This window comes from Pseudorca crassidens, chromosome 17 (genome assembly GCF_039906515.1).
Source record: "Pseudorca crassidens isolate mPseCra1 chromosome 17, mPseCra1.hap1, whole genome shotgun sequence".
NCBI lineage: Eukaryota > Metazoa > Chordata > Mammalia > Artiodactyla > Delphinidae > Pseudorca > Pseudorca crassidens.
This window is the reverse complement of record NC_090312.1, coordinates 77,276,999-77,298,960: the sequence shown is the minus strand read 5'-3', so window position 1 is coordinate 77,298,960 and position 21,962 is coordinate 77,276,999. Positions and strand designations below refer to the sequence as shown.

Genomic DNA, 21,962 nt, shown 5'->3' with positions numbered 1-21,962 from the left:
TGACCTTCCTCTCTTTCCATCCCCATTCAGCTCTCACTATATTGCAATGGCCTCCTCTTAACTGGACTCTGTGTCTTCAGTCTCCTAACTCCAATCCACATAATCTCTGTTCCCAGTTCAAATCTTCCTACAGCATAATTGCTGTTGCTCCCTTACTCTGCATAAACAGCCAGTAGTTCTCCCAGCAAGCAGGATGAAGACGGATCACAATTCTAACCTTCTTTCTATATTCCTTTACACTTGCCCCAATGGCACTGGCAAACTTGCCATCGCTCCCAATACAATAGTCTCTACACTCTCAGAACTTACTGTTTATGTGCTCCTTCTGCCCTTTTCCTTCTACATCCAGCATCCAAACCTTCCCGTTCTTCACAGCCCAACTGAAGATGTTCTGAAACCTCCCAGCCATGGGTGACCTTGCCTTATAACTCCCAAACACTCTGCGATTCCTATCACTTTCCACCTGATACCACGTTCACTTATGTAATAATGAAAACCAACATGACCATCAACTCATTCCATGGATAGAACAAGTCAGTTGCTCTATGACTTTGTGTACATTAGCTCATGTTATCATTACCAGGGAGGTAGGTGCTAGGATCCTCTTTCTACAGATGAGGAAACTAAACCACAGAGAGATAAAACTCACTCGCTAAGCTTACACAGAACAGCTGAGATTTGAATCAGTCTGCTAACTCCAAACCCTATGCTTTTAATGACTGTGCTTCACTGCCTCCCATGTATGTATTTTTTAATGTCTTCTACTGGTTTCCATCTACTAGCAGAAGAGTAAAAAATATCCTTTTATCTTATGTGTCTTCCACAAAGTAAAATTTTGTCATATCTTTGAATAAATGCCTTCCTGATTCCTTATCCGGTTTTAGGTACTTCAAAACTTTTAAAATAAATCATTGAGTGATGATAAATTTCATTAACTGTTTAAGTGAGCAGATAGAAGCATTTGATGTTCATTTCATTCTCTTCAATTCTTGGGAGAATTTAGAAGCACTTGGACCAAACGTAATAAAATATTGTTTTTATTTATTCAAACCAGCTTCTCATTTAAAATTAAAAAAGCCCGAATGGAGGCAACCCTAAAAGATGAATTCATTGTTTGTGTACACACACACACACACACACACACACACACACACACACACACAGATGATTTATACACTTGCTCACCACAGAAACACAAACAAGGAGAAACCCTGGCAAATTGGAATTTGAAAACTTTCGTTTCAGTTTCCTTTTTACTGGTGGATATGAATACTCTGCATTCTTGTGTCTATATCCTGAGATGGATGGGCCTGTCAGGATTGGTCTAAAGAAACAGTCTCTTATCTTCATACTTTACTTGAGTGAGAGAACACTGTCTTCACCATTTACATCACTATCTTCTCTATACTAGTTCAAAAGCCGGGCCCTGTTCTTAGACAAGAACATTACCCTTTATGTTCTGTCCTCCATAAGCAAATGCTTGAGTTGGAGGTGAGTTGGGGCTCCCTCCCGCCCTTCCTCCTCCCTCTGTTTCCCCTTTTTTCTTCCTTTCTTTCTTTCCTCCTTCCTTCCTTTCCTTCTCTTTCTTTCTTTCTTTTCCTTTCCTTCTTTCTTTCCTTTCTTTCTCTCTTTTCTTTCCTTCCTTCCTTCCTCTCTCTCTCTCTCTTCTCTCTTTTTCTCTTCCTCCTTCCTTTCTTCCCTGCTTTCTCCTTCCTTTTCTTTCTTACTCCTCTTAATCATATGAGCTTCATCAAACCATATGAGGCAGAGTTAAATCCCAGGCTTCTGTTCTCTGGGAGACCATCCCTGCTAAGACAAGTAATTAACTAATTGACTTTCCAGCTAACATTCAGGGTAATACATTTAAGATTAAGGTCTTGCAAATGTTAATTCTACCACAGCAAAGTTAAACATTTTTGTTAGCATCTTCCTTGATCTAATATTATCTGAACACAATTATTTCTTTTACTTTTTCTTGATTACCTCATTGAGAAATATAGATTTGTTTGCCTAGATGCATAACGACACACAGAGACCATCCAGCTGAAACCTGCTTCACATACAAATTATTAGAACCCATTTAGGAAAATATATCACCCGAATTCCCATGCCAAACCACTTATCAAAGACCCTCAGCCCTAGAAGAGGAGAAAATAGGTTCATCTGGACAGAACACAATGGAGTTTTGCACATTTCCTATTGTCCTGCTGCCATCACCAGCATGAAAGCAGTGTAACCAAGAGGGGTATCTCTATATTCCATGCAAGTACAAATACTGCCTCCTATCCTATTGGGATGAACTTTCCAATTCACCAAGCTCTTCGCACATGTAATTCTGCATAACCATGCAACAGCCCCCCACATGGAGAAACAGGAAATCACCCCACGTTGGACTTCAGTCTTCTACACAGAGTTGCATGCTTATTAAGTGGCAGAGCCAGGATGTCAAGCCCTTGAGTATAGACTCTTTTGCCACTTTACTCAGAGGGTTCTTGCCATGTCTAGAGGCCAAAATGCATCAGAAGAGTTGCAGAGGGAGCACATATTCCTCTCCATGATGGCTTAGGCAACGTTATCAGAAAAGGGGCAAAGTAGGAACTGTGAAAGTCATGCTGTGGTTATTTTAGTAATTCACTTTGAAAGAAACTTCAAATGGGATGAAGAGATAAAGAAACATACTCAGATGCAATGTTTCTGCACCTGCTGCAAATAGATATTGGTGGCAAACCATCTGCACAACTAGTTTGTGGTTTAAGGAGGACCCTAAAAATCTCCAAGCAACAGTCATAAACACAACGATATTGATTGTAAAGTGAAGAGGTTTCAAGAACTGGCCAAAAGAGCTTTAACTACTAATATTAACAGACTTCTTGCTGTTATATGCAGAAGAATTAGCATAGAAATAGGCACTGTGATTTCAGAATTAACTAAGAGGCTTCCCACCACTTTTTCTGAGAAATAGTGTCACTGGCAACCACATTATGCCTTTAAGTGGTTATCTGATCACAGGTAGTCTCTTTTTTCTTATATGCGTCTAGCCCTGGGATCTAGGTTCTAAAATCTCCACTAAAAATTCAAAGCACAAAGGAGTCACTTCTTGAAACTTAAATATCTTCTTAGAGATAAAACACTATTTTGCATCTCATTTGTATTACGCTGTTGACTTAGACTTTAAAGCCTCGGGTGGCAATGTTGGGTGCTCAATTCATAAAAACAACAGTAGAACTACAAATGCATCCATTTTCATAATCTCTAATTGCTCATAATATAATGATGAACCTCCACCTCTAAACCCTTAATAAGTCCTAATTAATACAAAATTATCCCTTTTTGAGAAAAGTTCTTTACATGTCACTGGCAATTTGCCATTCACAGAGCTTTCGCACATTTTCACATTTGAGCTTTTAATTATCAAACTAAAACTGATCTAATCCATAGCTGACTATGTAAATGCCTTGCAAATTACAGAAGAAGACTGAAAAAATCTGAATATCCACTTGTCACCTGTTAGTTCATTTTGAGATAAGTGCTCAGCTACACTGAGAGAACTGCGATTGTAGGCAATACAGAAAATAATTCCCCCCCCCGTTTATTAGAGTTAAACCGTGCTGTAAGTCTAAATGAGTTGGTAGAATGAGTAAATTCTGGAAATTCTGGAAGAGATTCATGGAAACGTACCATGGCAGATTACGAACTCCAGTAAGCAGTTTTAAAAAATTAACTTTTTACCTAGAACAATTGTAGATTTACAGAATTATTGTGAAGACAGTACAGAAGGTTGCTCTATCCCCTGCATTGGGTTTTCTTTATTATTAATATCTTACATTAGTATAGTATATTTATTACAGCTAATGAACCAATACGATACATTATTATTCACTAAAGCCTATGCTTTATGCAGATTTCTTTGGTTTTTACCTAATATCTTTCTTCTGTCCCAGGATCCCATCCAAAATATCCCATTACATTTAGTCTTCATGTCTCCTTAGGCTCATCTAGGCTGTGACGGTTTCTCAGACTTTCCTTGGTTTTTTATGAACTTGACAATCTTGAAGAGTACCGGTCAGGTATTTTGTAGAATGTTTCTCAATTAGAATGTGCCTAATGTTTCCCCCTTGACTAATCTGGGGTTATGGTTTTGGGGGAGGAAGATTACAGAGGTAAAGTATGATTTTCATCATCATATCAAGGGGAACTACTCTCAACATGATTTATCTCTGTTGATGTCGACCCTAGTCACCTGGCTGAGGAAGTGTTTGTCTGGTTTCTCTCGTAAAGTTACTCTTTCTCCCTCCCTTTCCACACTGTACAAGATCTTTGAAAAGAAAAGTCACTATGCTCAGCCCACACTTAAGGAGTGAGAAGCTACGTTCCACCTCCATGAGGGTGGAGTAACTATATAAAGTATTTGGTATGTCAAATTATAAAAAGCTGAGAGGATTTCACAACTCAAAGATATCATAAATAAGAAAGAGGAAATCCATTTGAGGAAGTCAGGAAGTAAGGAGTTCAAGCTAATGATCAGCTAAGATATAGGGGGCGGTCACACCCCTCAACAGGGGTAACCCTCATGACTTGAGACCCATCCCATTCAACTTTTTTGCTGCCCAACTTTCTAGTTCTTCTAGAAAAGTGAAGTGTTCAAACATTTGGAAACTATAGTGAATTCCAAAATTATTTTACTTTTCTCCTGGGATCACCCCGTAAGTATAATACTTCATTCATTGCAAATGCCTATCCGTCAGTAAGGTTCTGGTCTTGAAAACATATAAAATAGTTTTCAAGTTTCCAAGAGTCAATGTTTCTTTCTTGGGAGTGAATACAAGTGGATATGTGATGGAAGAGGTGCTATCTCTCATTTACAGAGGAGTAAAATGTGGTAGCAATTAAGCGATTTGCTAAAGATCTTCATAATCAATGATGTCTGTCTTCACTGTTCAACGAAAAGGGCTATCTCAAAATTCTCCAAAGATCTACTTGTTGTCAAATACAATAGCCCTTTCTCCTTCCTTATTCTCCTTCATCTTTCTGTTGCGTCTGACTTGGTTAACGACCTTATGGTATTGGGTAGCTATTAATTTACAACAAACCATCCCCAAACTCAATGGCTTAGAAAAGCAATGATTTACTGTTGCTCACACATCTGTGGGGCAGCTAGTGTTCATCTAGGCTGGGGTCAGCTGGGTGGCTCTGCTTCTTTCAAAGATCTGCTAGCTGGCTGGCTGGCTGGGGAGTCATTCTTCTCTTCAGTCTAGCAGTCTAGCTGTGGCATATGTTTTTCCATGGCAACGGCAGAAAGCAAGAGAACAAGTAACATCTGAGGTCTCTAAGAGCTAGGCCCCAAATTGGTACACTGTCATTTCAGTCACATACCATCAGTTAAAGCAAGTCACATGGCCAAAGGGCAAGAAATACACTCTCATCAATGAGGTCAACACATAGCTAGTGTGTGGATGCTCAGATAAGTGAAGAATTGGGGTCAGTAATGCAATCTATCATATCCTTCTTGAAACACTAACCCCCTTTTTAGAAAACACATTACTATCATGATTCTCTCACTTTTTTTTTTTTTTTTTCTATAAGCGGGCCTCTCACTGCTGTGGCCTCTCCCGTTGTGGAGCACAGGCTCCGGACGCGCAGGCTCAGCGGCCGTGGCTCACGGGCCCAGCCGCTCCGCGGCATGTGGGATCTTCCCGGACCGGGGCACGAACCCGTGTCCCCTGCATCGGCAGGCGGACTCTCAACCACTGCGCCACCAGGGAAGCCCTCTCTCACTTTTTATTTCCTTAACCTTTCTTCGTTCAACCTCAGAACTGTATGTAAGCTTTACATAAGGCTTAGCTTTTCTGAGTTTCCTGATTCTCTCCATGTGTGTATTCTTGCTAAGAAAGCTTACCCAGGATCAGACTCTCTAATTCCCTAATGTCATTTATAGTTTACCATTGGGCATTTCCATATTTTCCTTTGGAACTGCCTAAGCTCACAATCTTTGGTCTCACGCTCCACTTAGATCAATGTTTCTTCCCAATACAAAGCTGTATCTCTAGAAAAGACTTGGGTCTTTAGATCCTATTTCCCATGAATCCAAAAACAAAACTCAAAGCCCTAGTGAAAACTTACCCTACATTAATAGGAATTTGACATCTCTAAAATTTAGAAGAGAATATATGTAAAAGAAAATGATGAGAACATTATTAAAAACCACTTCCTATGAGACACGGTTAAAGTTACTAATATATATATATATTAATCTAGAGATTATATAGGGCGTCATGTCCACCATGTTTAGATAATTTAGTGTGTGGTATAGGAAGACCTGAGGTTCTCTTCTTTGTAGCAGAACTATACTCAGTGGGTGGATTTCGGGGAGGAAAAGTTTTGCTTGATATAAGGAAGACCTTTTGAGTAAGAAGAACTGTACAGAAACAGAATGGGCTAATATCTGTATTTTTCACGCGTCACTCCTCTTTCCTGAGATGTCTTACTCTTTTTCCCACTTATCCAAAATCTTATTTACCCTTCAAGGCTTAGCCCAAGCTTTCATTCCTCTGTAAGCTCTTCCTAGTTACTCAAATTTTATCAAACCCTTTCAACTCATTTTGCTAATCTGCTACCCCACCCCAACTAAATTAAGGGCTCTTTGAAAGTAGAAATATGACATACTATTCTATAACTTCAAGTATTAAACAGAGCTCTGAGTTTATAACAGCCACTCAGTAAATTCTTACTGGTTTTTTGTTTGTTTTGTTTTTGTTTTAATGAAGTACAGATGATTGACAATATTGTGTTAGTTTCGGTAGTACAGCACAGTGATACAGTTTTAGGATTTTTTGCAGATTACATTCCATTATAGGTTATTACAAGATATTGAGTATAATTCTTTGTGCTGTACAGTAAATCCTTGATGTGAATCTATTTTATGTATAGTAATTTGTATCTGTTAATCCCATATTTAATCACATATTTTCTGATTTCCAAAATCTAGAATCATTAGATTTGGTTATAATTTGAATCAGACTGAAATGCTCAGCAATCTGTTCATTTCATCTGGTTTCACAAGACGATACAGCTTCTGATTGTAATGATAGCCTGAAGGAAGTAACAGATTTTGCCATCACTTGACATCCACAGGATTTAGAGATCCTTTAAGATCTTAAATTTTTAGCTCAAATAATTTGCTGGGAGAATTAGCAAAATATGCCATCATTTCTTCGTGTCTGAAAATTATTTAAAACAAAAATCAACTGGTGACTGGGAATATATGATGTGGAAGAACACATACAACACTAGAGAACCGTCACTCTAGTTTGTATTCAGATCTACCTGTTGTCATAGTTACTGTTGTACTCCACGCGATTTCCTTCCTGAATCACACTCTGCAAACCTTCAATGAAAATAAGCTATTCTTCTTTATTTTTCTCTATTCATGAATTGAGGCTAAAAAATAGCAGCAATTGCACAGTTGTTTTTACACTTTGAGCAAGATTTTAACGATACAAAAAGAACAAGAGGTTTAATCAAAACAAGTGCCTCTGATGAAGGCCTTACCTCATTTTTTCAGCAATATTCATTAAGTAGCTAGATACTGGGGCCGCAACTATGATTATGGCCCAGGAGGGAGAGACAAGTAAGGGATGCATTTCAATGAAATGCAATCAGGTCTGTGGTGGAAGCAAGAGACCAGAGACCCAAGGAAACACAAAAGAGAGACATCTTGTAAAGTTTGGGGTTCTGGTGCGGTCAGATCAAAGGGAGGTTCCATCCTGTGATTCTCAAAGCATTGTTCCTGTGAAGTTTAGCATATGTATTTCTGTCACTTTGGGTACAGGACACTGGTGTTACGCTGCAGGCTGGGCTCACGGAGCAGAGGACAGGCAGCCAGTGCTTCACACACAAAGTCCTATCACCTGCTAATATTCACGCACAGCCTCTCCTTTCTGCTTTGGCTGCAGGAACTCCTTCACAGACATCCTCCGGGCCATCCTGCTGTCATTGGAAGTCCTTATTGAAGATCCGGAGCTCCAGATAAATGGTTTCATTTTAATTATAGACTGGAGTAATTTTTCCTTCAAACAAGCCTCCAAACTGACACCATCAATCCTCAAACTGGCCATTGAAGGGTTGCAGGTATGTTCAATGAATGCACCATATGAGATAGTATGCGACTGTGTGCTCTTTTCTTATTGCAACCCAAGTAATGTTTGCCTTTGAGAATGGAAAAAGAAAACTTTGATAGAATCCACCTGTGAATACTCTGTATTTTTACCCCAGCCTGAGTTGAGATGATTTTTTAAAAAAAATTAGCTTCCATTTTCATTAACAACTCTAAACTACTGTTACCACGGGCACAAATTACCTACCGCTGCTATTATGAATAAAGCTTGGAGATGTTTAGCCAAATCCATGTGAGAGTTCACACAAATTAAAACTAGAAAACATCTACTTTATGAGTGTGCCCTTATATTGCAGTGGCATGGAAGCTTTCCAGGGTTTCTGGAAGCATCTTTGCACATGAAAATATACCCGGTGGGTCCTCACTTCTCTGAAGGCAACGTGCTGAGGTGTTTGTACTAAAGTGAATCATTTCAGTGCAAAGGAAGCATATGGAACTCAACTTCCTGTTTGTATGACCAGTTGTCAGGACTTTGGGGAAGGGGTTTTTGTGCTGTGTAGAGGTTAGGGTAGTCAGTTCCTGGGGTCCCTTCTACTTTTAAGGACCGGTGATTCCATGAAAAGTAGCAAACTCAGAGCTAAGCAACGCTGCTTAGCTTCCTGGTGACGCATTATCATTGTTCAGGAAGATTCAGAATCAGCATAGATAAAACTCAAGTCCGTTCTTCATTTCGTAGGAAGACTGACTCCCAACAGACGGCAGTTACACGCAGCTACATAGATCACGAACTATTTGTTAATTCTCAGATCAAGCAGCCACTACTCAAGCTCTTCAAAGTACAAGACTGGGAAACCCATTTCCATCACCCGTCGTACTCTACTGTGATGAGTAATCGATGGGCCTGTTTCGTAAACTGTGGCTGATTCACATTTGGCTCCCAGCAAATATGCAGCACTTACAGGGCCTCTGATAAACTCATGTTTATTGAATGGAACTTATTTTGTTGAAAGGGTTTCCTATTTCAGAAGAGGAACAAGTACACACTGTTCCAAGAATGCCACATTATCCTGGGGAGTTACATCACACAGTGTATCGGGGGCACATTTTTAAATTTGCTTTTGCATTTCTAGACTACAGAGTATCCTGCCTTGCCTTAAAAAAAATCTCCATCATAGACTTGTTTGTCCTTTACTGTCAATCACTTTCTCTTAGCTCTCTTTTTCTTCAGCGTCCTCTCATCTAAGCCTCTGAACATCTGATCTTTCTCTCCTTAAAGCTTTTATCAAAGGGAGATTTAAAGTAAGCTGCAAGGTTTATTTCATTCCCTATAATTATGCTGGCCATATTTCCAGGATTTTCTGTGGTGTAGTACAAGCTTCACATAATTTTATCTTTCTAAAAAGAGATAATTCATTACATGTGTAAGTAGCTGTGATTCAAATTCTATGTATTTATAAGATTTTTCATAAATCAGGAAGAAAAATGTACTTATTCCAACCCTGTGTTCCAATTTTTATTTCTGGAAATGTGTGGATTATATAACATGTCCCCTGCCAACTTCTCTAGGCTAATGTGGGTCTTACTGAGTTAATGCATGTGAATGTGTTTTAAAACATAAAGCTGTACATAAGTTTGTAATATATTTTTACAAGAAATACTAGATGACCTTTTGTGGGGCAAAGCGAGTCATATCTGGGCCTTCTCTCTTCATGTACCAGGGTCCGGGTTGAACTCCACAACGTCCTATAGCTCTGGTTAAAGAATAGCCTCTACTGGGCGAAGGGGAGATGCATGGGGTCAGGGTCAGAGTGGAGAAAAAGTACTTCCTCCCAGCATCTCACAGAGCAATGGCCTGGACCTCTCTGTTGCTAAACAAGGTAAACTCCCTTGACTGTGGGAAAGCATCAGGCCCGTCAGGCTGTCTGGACTGGGATGCAGCTTTTTCTGTGAATTCTGCCTGCCCAGACCCTGAAGACCTAAGAACTCTTAAAAAGGTGCAGACCCTCCTGCCAGGGGAAGCTGAGCTTGGACGCAGCTCCTCTGTCTGGGATATGGGCTCCCTGTCCTAACGAGCTTGTTGGCTTGGTTCTTGCCCTACAGTGGGTGGTCAGCTCTGGCCAGCCACTGGCAACTTCTCGCTCCAGGCTATCCCCTTTCAGGCGTTGCGGGAATTCAGACACCACGGTCACCTCTCTACCAGCTCTCCCAGGGACCTTATATCACTGCAGGGATTGCTTCCATCCACAGTGTAACCATTAACTGCTTATGGCATTTCAAAAAAGTCCTAACTGATACTAGCAGAATTCATGTCTTTGTGGTCACACTGTGGTACAAGGAAGATCCCATACAGGTCTCCACTTGTCAGCCATGAAAGTTCAAGATAAATTTCATAACACCACTGGCATGGGTAAAGGCCATGGACTTTACTGGAGAAAAGGAAAGGGTCAGTGAGAGATGAGAAGTCACTGCTGTTCTTTTTTCCTCTGCACCATCAGAGAGGCCCAAAGAGGTTCGAGTGTCCTGTAGACATGCAGGAGGTTGCAGGGGAGGGAGACCCTATGTTCCAGTGAAGGGAACTTGCTTTCTCTGCTGTCCTGCCTTTTGTGGGGTAGATGTGAGAAAGTAACCTGGCACGGGGGTACTAATCAGACTACTTTTGTGCTAGGCCATCTGGTCTGGGGTTTCAGCTGTTCATAGACGTTATCTAGGATTACCTGCTGATCAACTCCTAGAGAATCTGGGGCCCTGAAATATGGCAACCCCCTCAACACACACAGATAGCACAATACCTCGTGCAGGAGAAGGGGGTGGGGTGTTCAGGTTGTGAGAATTTAGAATCATTTTTGTTCAGTCCTTCACCTGCATCACAACCTAGTTTCAAAACCCTAAGTTTTAGCTCTATTACCTCTGTTCTTAGTTCTCTATAAAGAAAGTTGTTCAGTGAGACCCTCAATTACTAATTGTGCCAGGTTGGGTTCTCTGAGGAGCAGATTCTGACACAGAGATTAACATGCAGGAGACTCATTAGGGAATGCTCTTGGGGTCAGCACCCGCAGAAGGGAAGCTACGAAGAATGGTTGGCAGCAGGAGAAGTTAAGCTGGGATTCAATCATTTCCAATGAAAGCTTCAGGTGTTCTGAAACTGAGATGACCCTTCAGAGTTGTCCCTGACTGGAGCCAAGGGACTGGACCTTTATATTCCCACCTTGTTCAGTAACTGGGCGCAGGCTGTCCTGAGAAGTGGTTGTGAGTTTGGGCAAAGCAGCTCTCTTCAGCCTGGGGCTCCAGAGGCTGGAGCTATTATCTGAGAGTTTTCTCCTGGTAGCACCTCAAGCAGCTGGGAAATAAGTACTCAGTCCTAAAGGGGGCCTGGCAGCATATCAGAATATCTACCACAATAAGCAAAAGACGTTTAATACCCTGTAATGTCATGTCGAGAAGCTTCCTTTATTTTGAACCTGGATGTTTAACTGCTTTTTTTCTTGGTTATATACAGTCCCAATTATCCCCAAGTGGAGTTGATACCATGTAATACAGAGGTGATGGGCACTGGGCTAGCAGCTTGGTGACAGTCTTCTGTTTGGGTCTACCAGTTGTATTTTAATGCTTTAAATGGCAATTATAAGTTAGTAGAAGGAAGGAAATAATAAAGATTAGAGCAGAAATAAATGAAAAAGAGACCAAAAAGAATTTAAAAAACCAATGAAACTAACGGCTGTTTTTTTTTTTAAAAGATAAAGAAAATTGATAAACCCTTAACCAGACTCATAAAGAAAAACAGAGAGAGGGACCAAAAAGTAAAATTAGAAATGAAAGAGGAGAAATTACAACAGATATTACAGAAATACAAACAATCATAAGAGAATGCTATGAACAGTTATACACCAACAAATTGAACAGTCTAGAAGAAATGATTAAATACCTAGAAAGATACAATCTTTCAAGACAGAATCAGGAAGAAATGGAAAACTGAACAGACTGATTACTAGTAATGAAATTGAATCAGTGATCAAAAAACTCCCAACAAGCAAAAGTCCAGGACCAGACAGCTTCACAGGGGAATTCTACCAAATATTTAAAGAAGAGTTAATACCTATCCTCCTCAAACTATCCCAGAAAGTTGAAAAGGAGGGAACACCTCCAAACTCATTCTACAAGGCCAGCATTACCAAAACCAGACAAAGACACTAAAAAGAAAGAAAATCAGAGGCCAATATCCCTGATAAACATAGATGCAAAAATCCTCAACAAAAATATTGGCAAATTGAATTCAACAACACCTTAAAAGGATCATACATCCTGATCAAGTGGGTGCAAGGACGGTTCAATACCCACAAATCAATCCATGTGATACACCACATTAACAAAACAAAGGATAAAATTATGTGATCATCTTAACAGATGCAAAAAAAGCATCTGACAAAATGCATCCTTCATTCATGATAAAAACTCTCAACAAAGCTGCTATAGAGGAAACACACCTCAACATAATAAAGGGCATTTATGACAAACCCACAGCTAACATTATACTTGACAATGAAAAGTTGGAAGCTTTTTCTCTAAGATCAGAAACAAGACAAGCATGCCAACTCTCACCACTTCTATTTAACAAAAGTTTTGGAAGCCCTAGACAGAGCAATTAGACAAGGAAAAGCAATAAAAGGCATCCAAATTGGAAGGAAGTAAAACTGTCACTATTTGCAGATCACATGATACTATATATAGAAAACCCGAAAGACTCCACCAAAAAACTATTAGAACAAATAAATAAGTTCTGTAGATTTACAGGATACAAAATTAATATACAGAAGTCTGTTGCATATCTATACACTAATAATGAGCTATTAGAAAGAGAAAGCAAGAATACAATCAAATTTAAAAAAAATAAAATACCTAGAAATAAATTTAACCAAGGAGGTGAAAGACCTGTATACTGAAAACTACAAAACATTAAGGAAAGAAATTGAAGAAGATGTGAATAAAAGGAAAGATATTCCAGGCTCATGGATTGGAAAAATTAATGTTGTTAAAATATTCATACTACCCAAAGCAATGTGCAGATTCAATGCAATCCTAATCAAAATATTTATGGCGTTTTTTACAGAACAAAAAATGACCCTAAAATTTGTATAGAATCACAAAAGGTTCTGAATAGCCTAAGCAATCTTGAGAAAGAACAAAGCTGGAAGTATCATGCTCCCTGAGTTCAAACTATTCTACAAAGCTACAGTAATCAAAAGAGTATGGTACTGGCATGAAAAGAGATACTGATATCAAATGAACAAAATAAAGAGAAGCTTACTTTTCACTCACCAGAGGAGATCTAGGAAGCACGCTTTTTGTTTTTTTCTCATTTCTGTGCTTATGTCATTTTCTTCTAGCCAATCAGACACTTTATCAGTTCATTAATTCTTTGTTCCAGTTTAAGGTTTACTGTGTGACTTTTGTTGTCATTTTTGTTAAAAATGGTTTTATAATATTTATATCTACTTTGATTTAAACTCTCCCAACAGCTTTGAGCCAGTCTAGTGTAGAAGGAGGTTCATTGCTTTTCCAACTCTTAACCCAAAGGTGGGAGGGGATTGCGGGCAAGGCTCAGAGGCTCAGGCAGCTGGGAATCAACCATCTCCTGGGTGTCCCTTTCATTAAACTGTTTCCAACCTTCATCCATTCTCTCTAGCCTCCTTTCCACATCCCACTCCTTCCCACATTCTGATTTTCCATCTCTTTTCCAAAACATACAATATGTTCACTTGCCCTTGGGGAATCCAAAGTGCTCTATTCACTTGAAAGACTAGAACAGTAAAACGTCCGTCAAGTCACCGGGAAACCTGACAGTTCCTGAGGGTAAATGAATGACCAGTGTGATTAGAAATTTGTAAAGGCTGATTGGGCAGATGCATTTCGAGTTACAAGTAGATTCACACCAAATCAACAGTCTATGACTCAGACATGCAGACATACTGACTTGCGGTGTATTCATTCAAAAGAAAAGGTGAGCCTGGTATTCTTCTAAACCAGATGACAGCAGAGAACAAAGCAACCTGGCTTCCTGAAGCTACATTCTAGGGTTTTATTATGCAGTGTAGTCCACAAAACAGCAATCTCAACATCACCAGGAGCTGGTTAGAAATGCAGACTCTCAGACCCTACCCCAAACCTACTGAATCAATCTGCATTTCAAGTTCTCCAGGTGATGTGTACTCACATTACAGTTGGAGAGCACTGCTCTAATAGACGGTATTGCGGTATAAAGCGATGGATCACAACTGTAAGTACACAGACTCCCCAGAGGACTTGCTACAACACACACGGCGGGACCCCACTCCCAGTTTCTGATTCTGTAGATCTGGAGAAGAGCCCATGAGTTGACCCTTCAAAAACGTTCCCAGGTGATGCTACTGCTGCCGGTACAACCACGCCTTGGTGCAGGTGAGAGCAGAGTCCAACTATTTGGGCTTCAGTCCTGGCTCTGCCACTTTAAGACCTCAGTCAAGTCATTTAACTCTTTCAGTTCTGGTTTTGTCGTCTGTAAAAATGTGGTGTCAAAACAGTACTATCTCATAGGTTTATGGTAGAAATTAAATAGTGAATGAAAAGTGCCCAGGCCATAGTGCTCACTGAAAGGCAGAATGCTACTGAAAGAATGAAGAGGCCAGCCCTTATCTGTGGGCTCCTGTGGCTCTAATTCACGCATTTAAATGAAATTGCTCTCCATTGCCTCTGCTCTGAAGTTTGACCTCACCAGCCTGTTCACTGACCCCAAACAAGGGAGCTACCTTCTCACCTCAGTTAATGACTTGGGTCCAGCTTGGTGTTATTCGTTCAGACTGTGGCACTTGAGGTGTTTTTTCTTTCTGTTTATGTGTTGTGATTCTTTTAATTATCACCAGAGTCCACTCCCAAAGCCTTTGTAGCTGAGTGATTAATGGGGTCAAAATTCACCTCTTTCATCCTGGAGGGCTCTTTTAAGCAGTAACATTTACAGTCTTTGATGCTTACAGTTTTCATATATTAAAGAATATTAGATACAGACAGATTGAAGGAAAAGGATATTTGTATATATTTTGCCAAGAAGGTTCTTAATTCATTCTGAACACTCCAGGGGTGCCTGAAGAACACTTTCTCTCTAAACAAACTACTTTCTCAGGCCACAAAGCTGTAATTCTGAGTTTGCAGTAGTGCAATATGTTATTATAGAAATATCAGAGGAATAAAATATCCCTTTTAATGCTCTACCTTGTTAAATATCAATTAAACTCAGGAAGACGATTAGAGGTAAAGACATTCTGGTGATCCAGATGGCAGACAGGATGGCCCATTGAAAACAGTTCCAATTATATAGGTCTATCTCTGGCATATTTTTGATAACTGGTTTTTCTGGACTCTCATGCATTATAGACCTAGCCAGTGCTCAGATTCATCCATTCAAGAAACAGTTAACTAAGACTTGACTTTGAGTCAGCCACAAAAGTAAACAGATACAGTCCCTGCTCTCAACAAGTCATCATTCAGAGTAGAGGCAGATCTATAAACAAATGATGAAAACAATGTTGCATGTGCAGGAAGGGTCATATGTACCGGGTTAATAAAATCCCAATCCAGGCAGGAGGAGTTAGGAATGGCCTCCTGGGTGAGGCCACACCTCCGCTGATTCTTAGCAGATGACTGTGGAATAGCTACATGAAGGCAGGGTGGGAGAAATTTCAAGTAGAGGAGATATTATGGGCAAGACATCACTCACTAAGAGAGAGAAGCAGAATTAATTTCATAATCCTGGCGTGCACAAGGAAGGGCCAGGCAAGCAGCTTGTATGCCCCTGTGTCATGCTAAGGAGCTTGGTCTCTTTCTGCAGACGTTGGGGGCCACTGAACATATTGAAGCAGGATGACACCGCAGATTGGTATTTCATCCGGGATCAGTTTGGTAGGTATGAGCAGGGAAGATTCAAAGGCAGGGGAACCGAATAGAAGACAACTGCAATCATTCAAGTAAGAAACAACCAAAGGCGAAATTAGGAGTGATAAAAGGATTCAATAAGGACATAGGAAGTAAAGCAAAGCAGTGCTTGGTGGCTGGATGCTTGAGAATGGAAAGCGGAAGCGCAGGAGTTGAGGATGTAGCTGGGTGTGCAGCTCCGGTGAAGGGCGGAGGTGGTGCCGACCCACGAGATGGTGCAGACGGGAGTGCGCAGGTGTGGGAAGAGAATGAGTGTTGGACATGTTGAGCTTAAGATGCCATGGGGTATTTAACTGTTTACGTTAAGTATAAGCTGAGGGAAGAGGTCTGGGCTGGATCTATAGAGTTGGTGGTATTTGAAATCATAGGAAAGATCATTTGGAGAAAAACTATGGAGTGAAGCCAGTGACTGAGAAAAAGAACCCAAGTGAAGAGCAACAAAAATGACCAAGTTAGACGAGAAGGAGCCCATGAAAGAGAAGGGGCAGGTTGACAAGCAGGACGAGCTCATTCAAGAAACTAAAAGGACAGGGCTTCTCTGGTGGCGCAGTGGTTGGGAGTCCGCCTGCCGATGCAGGGGACACGGGTTCGTGCCCCGGTGCGGAAGGATCCCACATGCCGCGGAGCGGCTGGGCCCGTGAGCCATGGCCGCTGAGCCTGCGCTCCGCAACGGGAGAGGCCACAACAGTGAGGGGCCCGCGCACCGCAAAAAAAAAAAAAAGAAACTAAAAGGATGGGCCTTCAAGGAGGGAAACTATTTCAGTGTAGCCGTGGGAATGGCATCTAGAAAGCTCCGGTTTGAGGAGGGCGGTGGAGAAACGGAGATAACTCTATCAAGAAGAATGTCCCACAGACCCAGGGGGGTGGGTGGACTGAGGAGAGGGACCAGGAAGATGGTTCTGGAAGGAGTATGCCGCCTTACTTTTCCACTGGACAAGAGTTTTCAGCAGAGGAATATATTAAGGGCCTTCACGCAGCTGTGGAAGATCAGTCCTGACAAAGAATTGACCTCTGTGAATTGTTTAGTTCCAGGATGACATTCCTCAGCACACCAAAGATGAGATCTCTGTACGGACTTCATTTTCAGACAGGTTTTTTCACATTCTTGATAGGAGCGAGGGGACAGAGGGTGCTCTGGACAGATGAGATTATGAGCCCACCCAAGATGCTAAACCCAAACCACAGAGACTAAGAATGTTGGAGGGGTGCCCCCCCCAAAGATGGTGGGAAATGACAGAAATTTTCACTTAGAAACGTAAGGTAGAAATCAGAGGGAAGTTTTCTTGCAATCCTCTACTTGCTATCCAATGTAGCAACTAGGAATCAGGAAGTCGAGTTTTATTTGTTTGGCAACTGTAATTCCATGGGTAACCTTGGGAAAATGGCATCACACCTATAGACCTAAGATTATTCATCAGCAAAACCCAATGGGGATTGGATGAGGGCAGTGGTTCTCAAACTTCATCACGCACCAAAATCACTGGAGTGTTTGTTCAAGTTCTGATTACAGGGTCCCAACCCTGGAGTGTCTGATTCAGTAGGTTGGCACAGGGTGAGGGTGTGTTCGGGTAGGTGAGTGAGAATTAGCATTTCCAAAAAGTCGCCAGGTGATGTGATGTGATGTGCTGGTCCAGGGACAACTCTTGACAACACTGGACTAGATAATTCTTACAACCCTTTTAACCACCCAGTGCTACAAATCTATAACTTTACCTTCATGGATATAGCCTTAGTGCTTATGTCAGGGACGGAAAATAGGCTTGCCCTCCCACACCAAACCTAAACAATCCGAATGCAGCTCAGGCAAAAAAGAATGCTGGCACTGATTGGTGATGGTTCCTTTCACTGTGGATGGTGAATGTCAAGGCTGCCACATATCTTTTTAGCCCTAAGATAATTTTTCAAAGTGTAGTAGTTTGTTTTTATACTTAGGATAAACATTTTTTTAAAATAAATTTATTTAATTTATTTTTGGCTGTGTTGGGTCTTCATTGCTGCACGCGGGCTTTCTCCAGTTGCGGCGAGCAGGGGCTACTCTTCGTTGCAGTGCATGGGCTTCTCATTGCGGTGGCTTCTCTTGTTGCAGAGCACGGGTTCTAGGCGTGTGGACTTCAGTAGCGGTGGCGCACAGGCTCAGCAGTTGTGGCTTGTGGGCTCTAGAGCACAGGCTCAGTAGTTGTGGCGCACGGGCTTAGTTGCTCCTAGGCATGTGGGATCTTCCTGGACCAGGGATCGAACCCATGTCCCCTGCATTGGCAGGCGGATTCTTAACCACTGCACCACCAGGGAAGTCCCAATAAACTTTTTGTTGATATGTTAATATACATCCAGAGAACTACCCAAGCTGTAAGTGTGCAGCCAAGTGAGTTTTCAGAAAATGAAAACATTTAAGTAACCAGATGCAGATTAAGAAAAAGAATACTGCCAGTTACCCAGAGGCCTCTCCTTCCCCCTCCCAGTAGCTGACTCCCAAAGGTAGCTACTATCCTGACTTCCCACACGGTAGATTCGTTCTGCTAGAGTACAGTTTGATTTACCTGCCCCCGGTGTCCAGGTGTTCCCGAGTCAATCATTCTTTCGTGGCATCACAACACTTGGTGTACTATCTGCTTGTACTTTTTTCATCAAAGATCTAAACTATTAATGTCTATGTTTGGAATTTAATAAATAAGATTATTCTTGGAAAATACCAAGGCTAAGAAATGCAGTAGCACATTGTCCTTGTGGAATTTAACTATATGACAATTGTATCCCATAGAATACAGAATATGCAGCATCAAATAAGTGTCACAAAATAGCTACATTAAGAGAATCTCTCTAACTTTCCTTTAGAGCCCGTTTATTTTCTTAATTTGGCCATGTAGTTTCCAAACTTACCACATGTTAGAAGTCTGTAAAAGAATTTGGTTGAGGGGCTAATTCACATTGCCGTATAGACTATATCAAGAAATAACAGCTGTCAGCCACGGAAGAAACACAAATAAGATAAAAATTTTACTATTGAAACTAGAGAGCACTATAATTGAGGTCGTTTCGCATAGAGCTTAATGTACCTGAGACCATTGTATACCATGGAGCAGATATGATGTACACAGCCATGATCCTGAGCTATCAAAAAAAGCCTTAGTCACATTCAATAAGCATTACTGAAGACACCATGGAAATGTGTAAACAGTAGAGAGATTTTCATCTAAAACAGTAATAATGTGATATAGAAAATTTTACAGTTTAAGAGACAAATCCTTAGTCACTTGTATCACATAGGAATCCCAGAAATTATTATTTGGACTTCAGAGAAGTTCTGTTATATAGTGAAAATAGCTTCCACATTGCCAAGACGGAGCTCTTTATATTTTATTTTTTTTGGCCACGTCATGTGGCACATGGGATCTTAGTGTCCTGACCGGGGATTGAACCCACGCCCCCTGCAGTGGAAACGCCGAGTCTTAACCACTGGCCCAGCAGGGAATTCCCATGGCTGGAGCTCTTTAAAAGTCTGTCTAATAGATTCCCTGAAATGGAAGAACAATAAATGCCCTCAGCACCTCCAGCTGTTGAAATCTGTAACATTCCCTAAACTCAGCTTCCACTCCCAAACCCCACTCTTGGGGGTTCATTATTCATGTTCTGTATAAAAAAATCTTTAAAAAATATTGGTGATACTGGTAAATAAAAATAAGAAAATGCAAATTACACACAACCCTATACAGAAATAGACCTTTTAAACCTGGGCATCTGGTCTTCTCACTTTATAGTACACAGTGAACAGTATTCTAGCTATTTTACCTCAGCCATCATTTATAACGACTGCATAGTATTCCACTGTTTAGTTATATGATAATGTATTAACCAATTCCCAATTGCTGAATGTTTAGATTGTTCTCAATTTTTTCAGTATTATGTAAATTCCTGACATGAATGTCCTTTTACTAAATTTTTGGCCACATGAACTACTGCCTTAGGATTAATTTCTAGAGGTGAAATGAATCTTGAAGATGCTCTACAGAAGGTTTTTTTGTTTTTTGTTTTTCATGTTCATCAGCATTATATGAAAGGGTCTGCTCCTGAACCAAAATCAGCACTGGGTATTAAAAATAAGTCTTGATCTATTTGTAACCTCCCCACTATGCCTCCACCACACGGCCCCTTTTTGTTTTAATTTGCTTTGATCACTTTGACTACTACTGAGGTGGAACATTTTCCCATATGTTTATTAGACATTCTTTATTAGCTGTTTTGTGTATCACTTGTTAATGTACTTCAACCATTTTTCAGTTGAGGTTTTTAAATTGCTTTATTTCTAATTTTGTAAGAGATTTCTATTACCTAAGGAAATTAACATTTTCTCACGTCACAAACATTTTTCCATAATTTGCATCTACAATGACTAATGTTTATTTTTGCTGTTCTTGTTTAAAGCAGTTTAAGACGTTTATACGATCAAGTCTGTTAAGTGGCCTTTGCTAGGGCTTAGAGTCTTTTCTTTCCCAAATGTTATATAAAATTCATATTTCCTTCTAGACTTAGATTTTTTTTTAATTTAACATTTTTATCTATCAGAATTTACATTTGAAAAGGTGTGGAGGAAGGGATTTAACTTAATTTTTTTCTCGGTATTTTGATTTGTCTTAATCCCAGCTATTGAAGAATGCCTCCTGAAATGCATTTTAGCAGATGGATAAATCAGTGATGAGGAAACATTAAGGAGAGTGATGGCAGAGCCAGTTATCCTTTAATACTTTCTGTGAAAAGTTTGAGCTAGTTTTTGATAAGTATGGGTAACATGAATTGGCAAAGGCTGGAAGAGGAGATTCACTTTAATTCAACAACCATTTATTCAACTTTTCACGCGCCAGAATTCCAGGTAGGCATAGGTGGAGGGACCAGCTGACGGGACAGATATTAGCTTGGTGTTCCTTCCATTCCACATAGGAGAAAATGAAAAATGAGGGGTGTTGGCCAGACACAGGGCGATTGTTGTTGCGCACAAAAGCTGCACTGAAGACTTTGAAAAATATCTTTCAGCGCTAAGGAACTCTAAAAATGCAGTCATAAACATGATTTCTCCTGCTTCAATAATACTAGAGTGGAGTTTAGGAATTTCAAGATGTTTGATGGAGAGTATTAACAATGTGAAAAAAATTAAATGGTTAAGCTAATGCCAGCTCAGCTGAAATGTCATTAATTGAGAGGAGTAATCCCTGATGCCTTAATCCAGAGACTCATTAAGGATTTGGAAGAAATTATGAATAACTTGTTCCATTAACTGAATGAGGTTTTAATTAAGATATTCTTAGAAAAAGAAGAGGACAGGGCAACGTTAAAGTGGATTTTCAGACTTTGGAAGGGGGAACTCAGTTTTGAAAAAGATCTAGAGAAGAGAAGACCTGACTCAGAAGTTAAGACAGACATAAAGCCTGAGAACACTCTGAAATATTTTTCTCTGGTCAGAGCACAGTATTGTTGAGTACTTTGGTACAAAGTTCTATTTCTTGATTATTCTTGTGTTTTCTTTTTCCTATAGATACTCACATTTCTTTATATTTGTAAAAAACTGAGTGTCTTAATTACAACACCTTCCATAAGAAAGTTAGCTAAATATAATAATTCAAAGTATAATAGACACATAGAGAAAATAACCAACTATGAGCATAAACTAATATTCAATATTTAAGAGCAACCATTAGTGGCTCTACTCTGCTCATCCAAGTTTATTTACCAGCGCTGCCCAAAACTACCCCCCCTTTCCTGCACCACTTGCCTAATTTCCTCCCTGATCACAGATGAATTATAAAATTCCCCTCTCTCCATTCCCATTCCCCCTGGTACCTCAGCTTGTAATGTTGCCAATCCCCCTACCCTTTTACCTCTTAACAATCCTCTCCATCTT

At 40.3% G+C, this 21,962-nt stretch overlaps 1 protein-coding gene across 1 annotated transcript in view; it reads left to right on the top strand.

The window, feature by feature from the left end:
• Positions 1-21,962, top strand: part of CLVS1 (clavesin 1) — a 212,037-nt gene that overhangs the window by 127,295 nt on the left and 62,780 nt on the right. Inside the window, exon 5 of the mRNA XM_067712250.1 lies at positions 7,953-8,127. Within this exon, the coding sequence (XP_067568351.1) occupies positions 7,953-8,127 (175 nt within the window). The remainder of the gene's footprint in view (positions 1-7,952; positions 8,128-21,962) is intronic.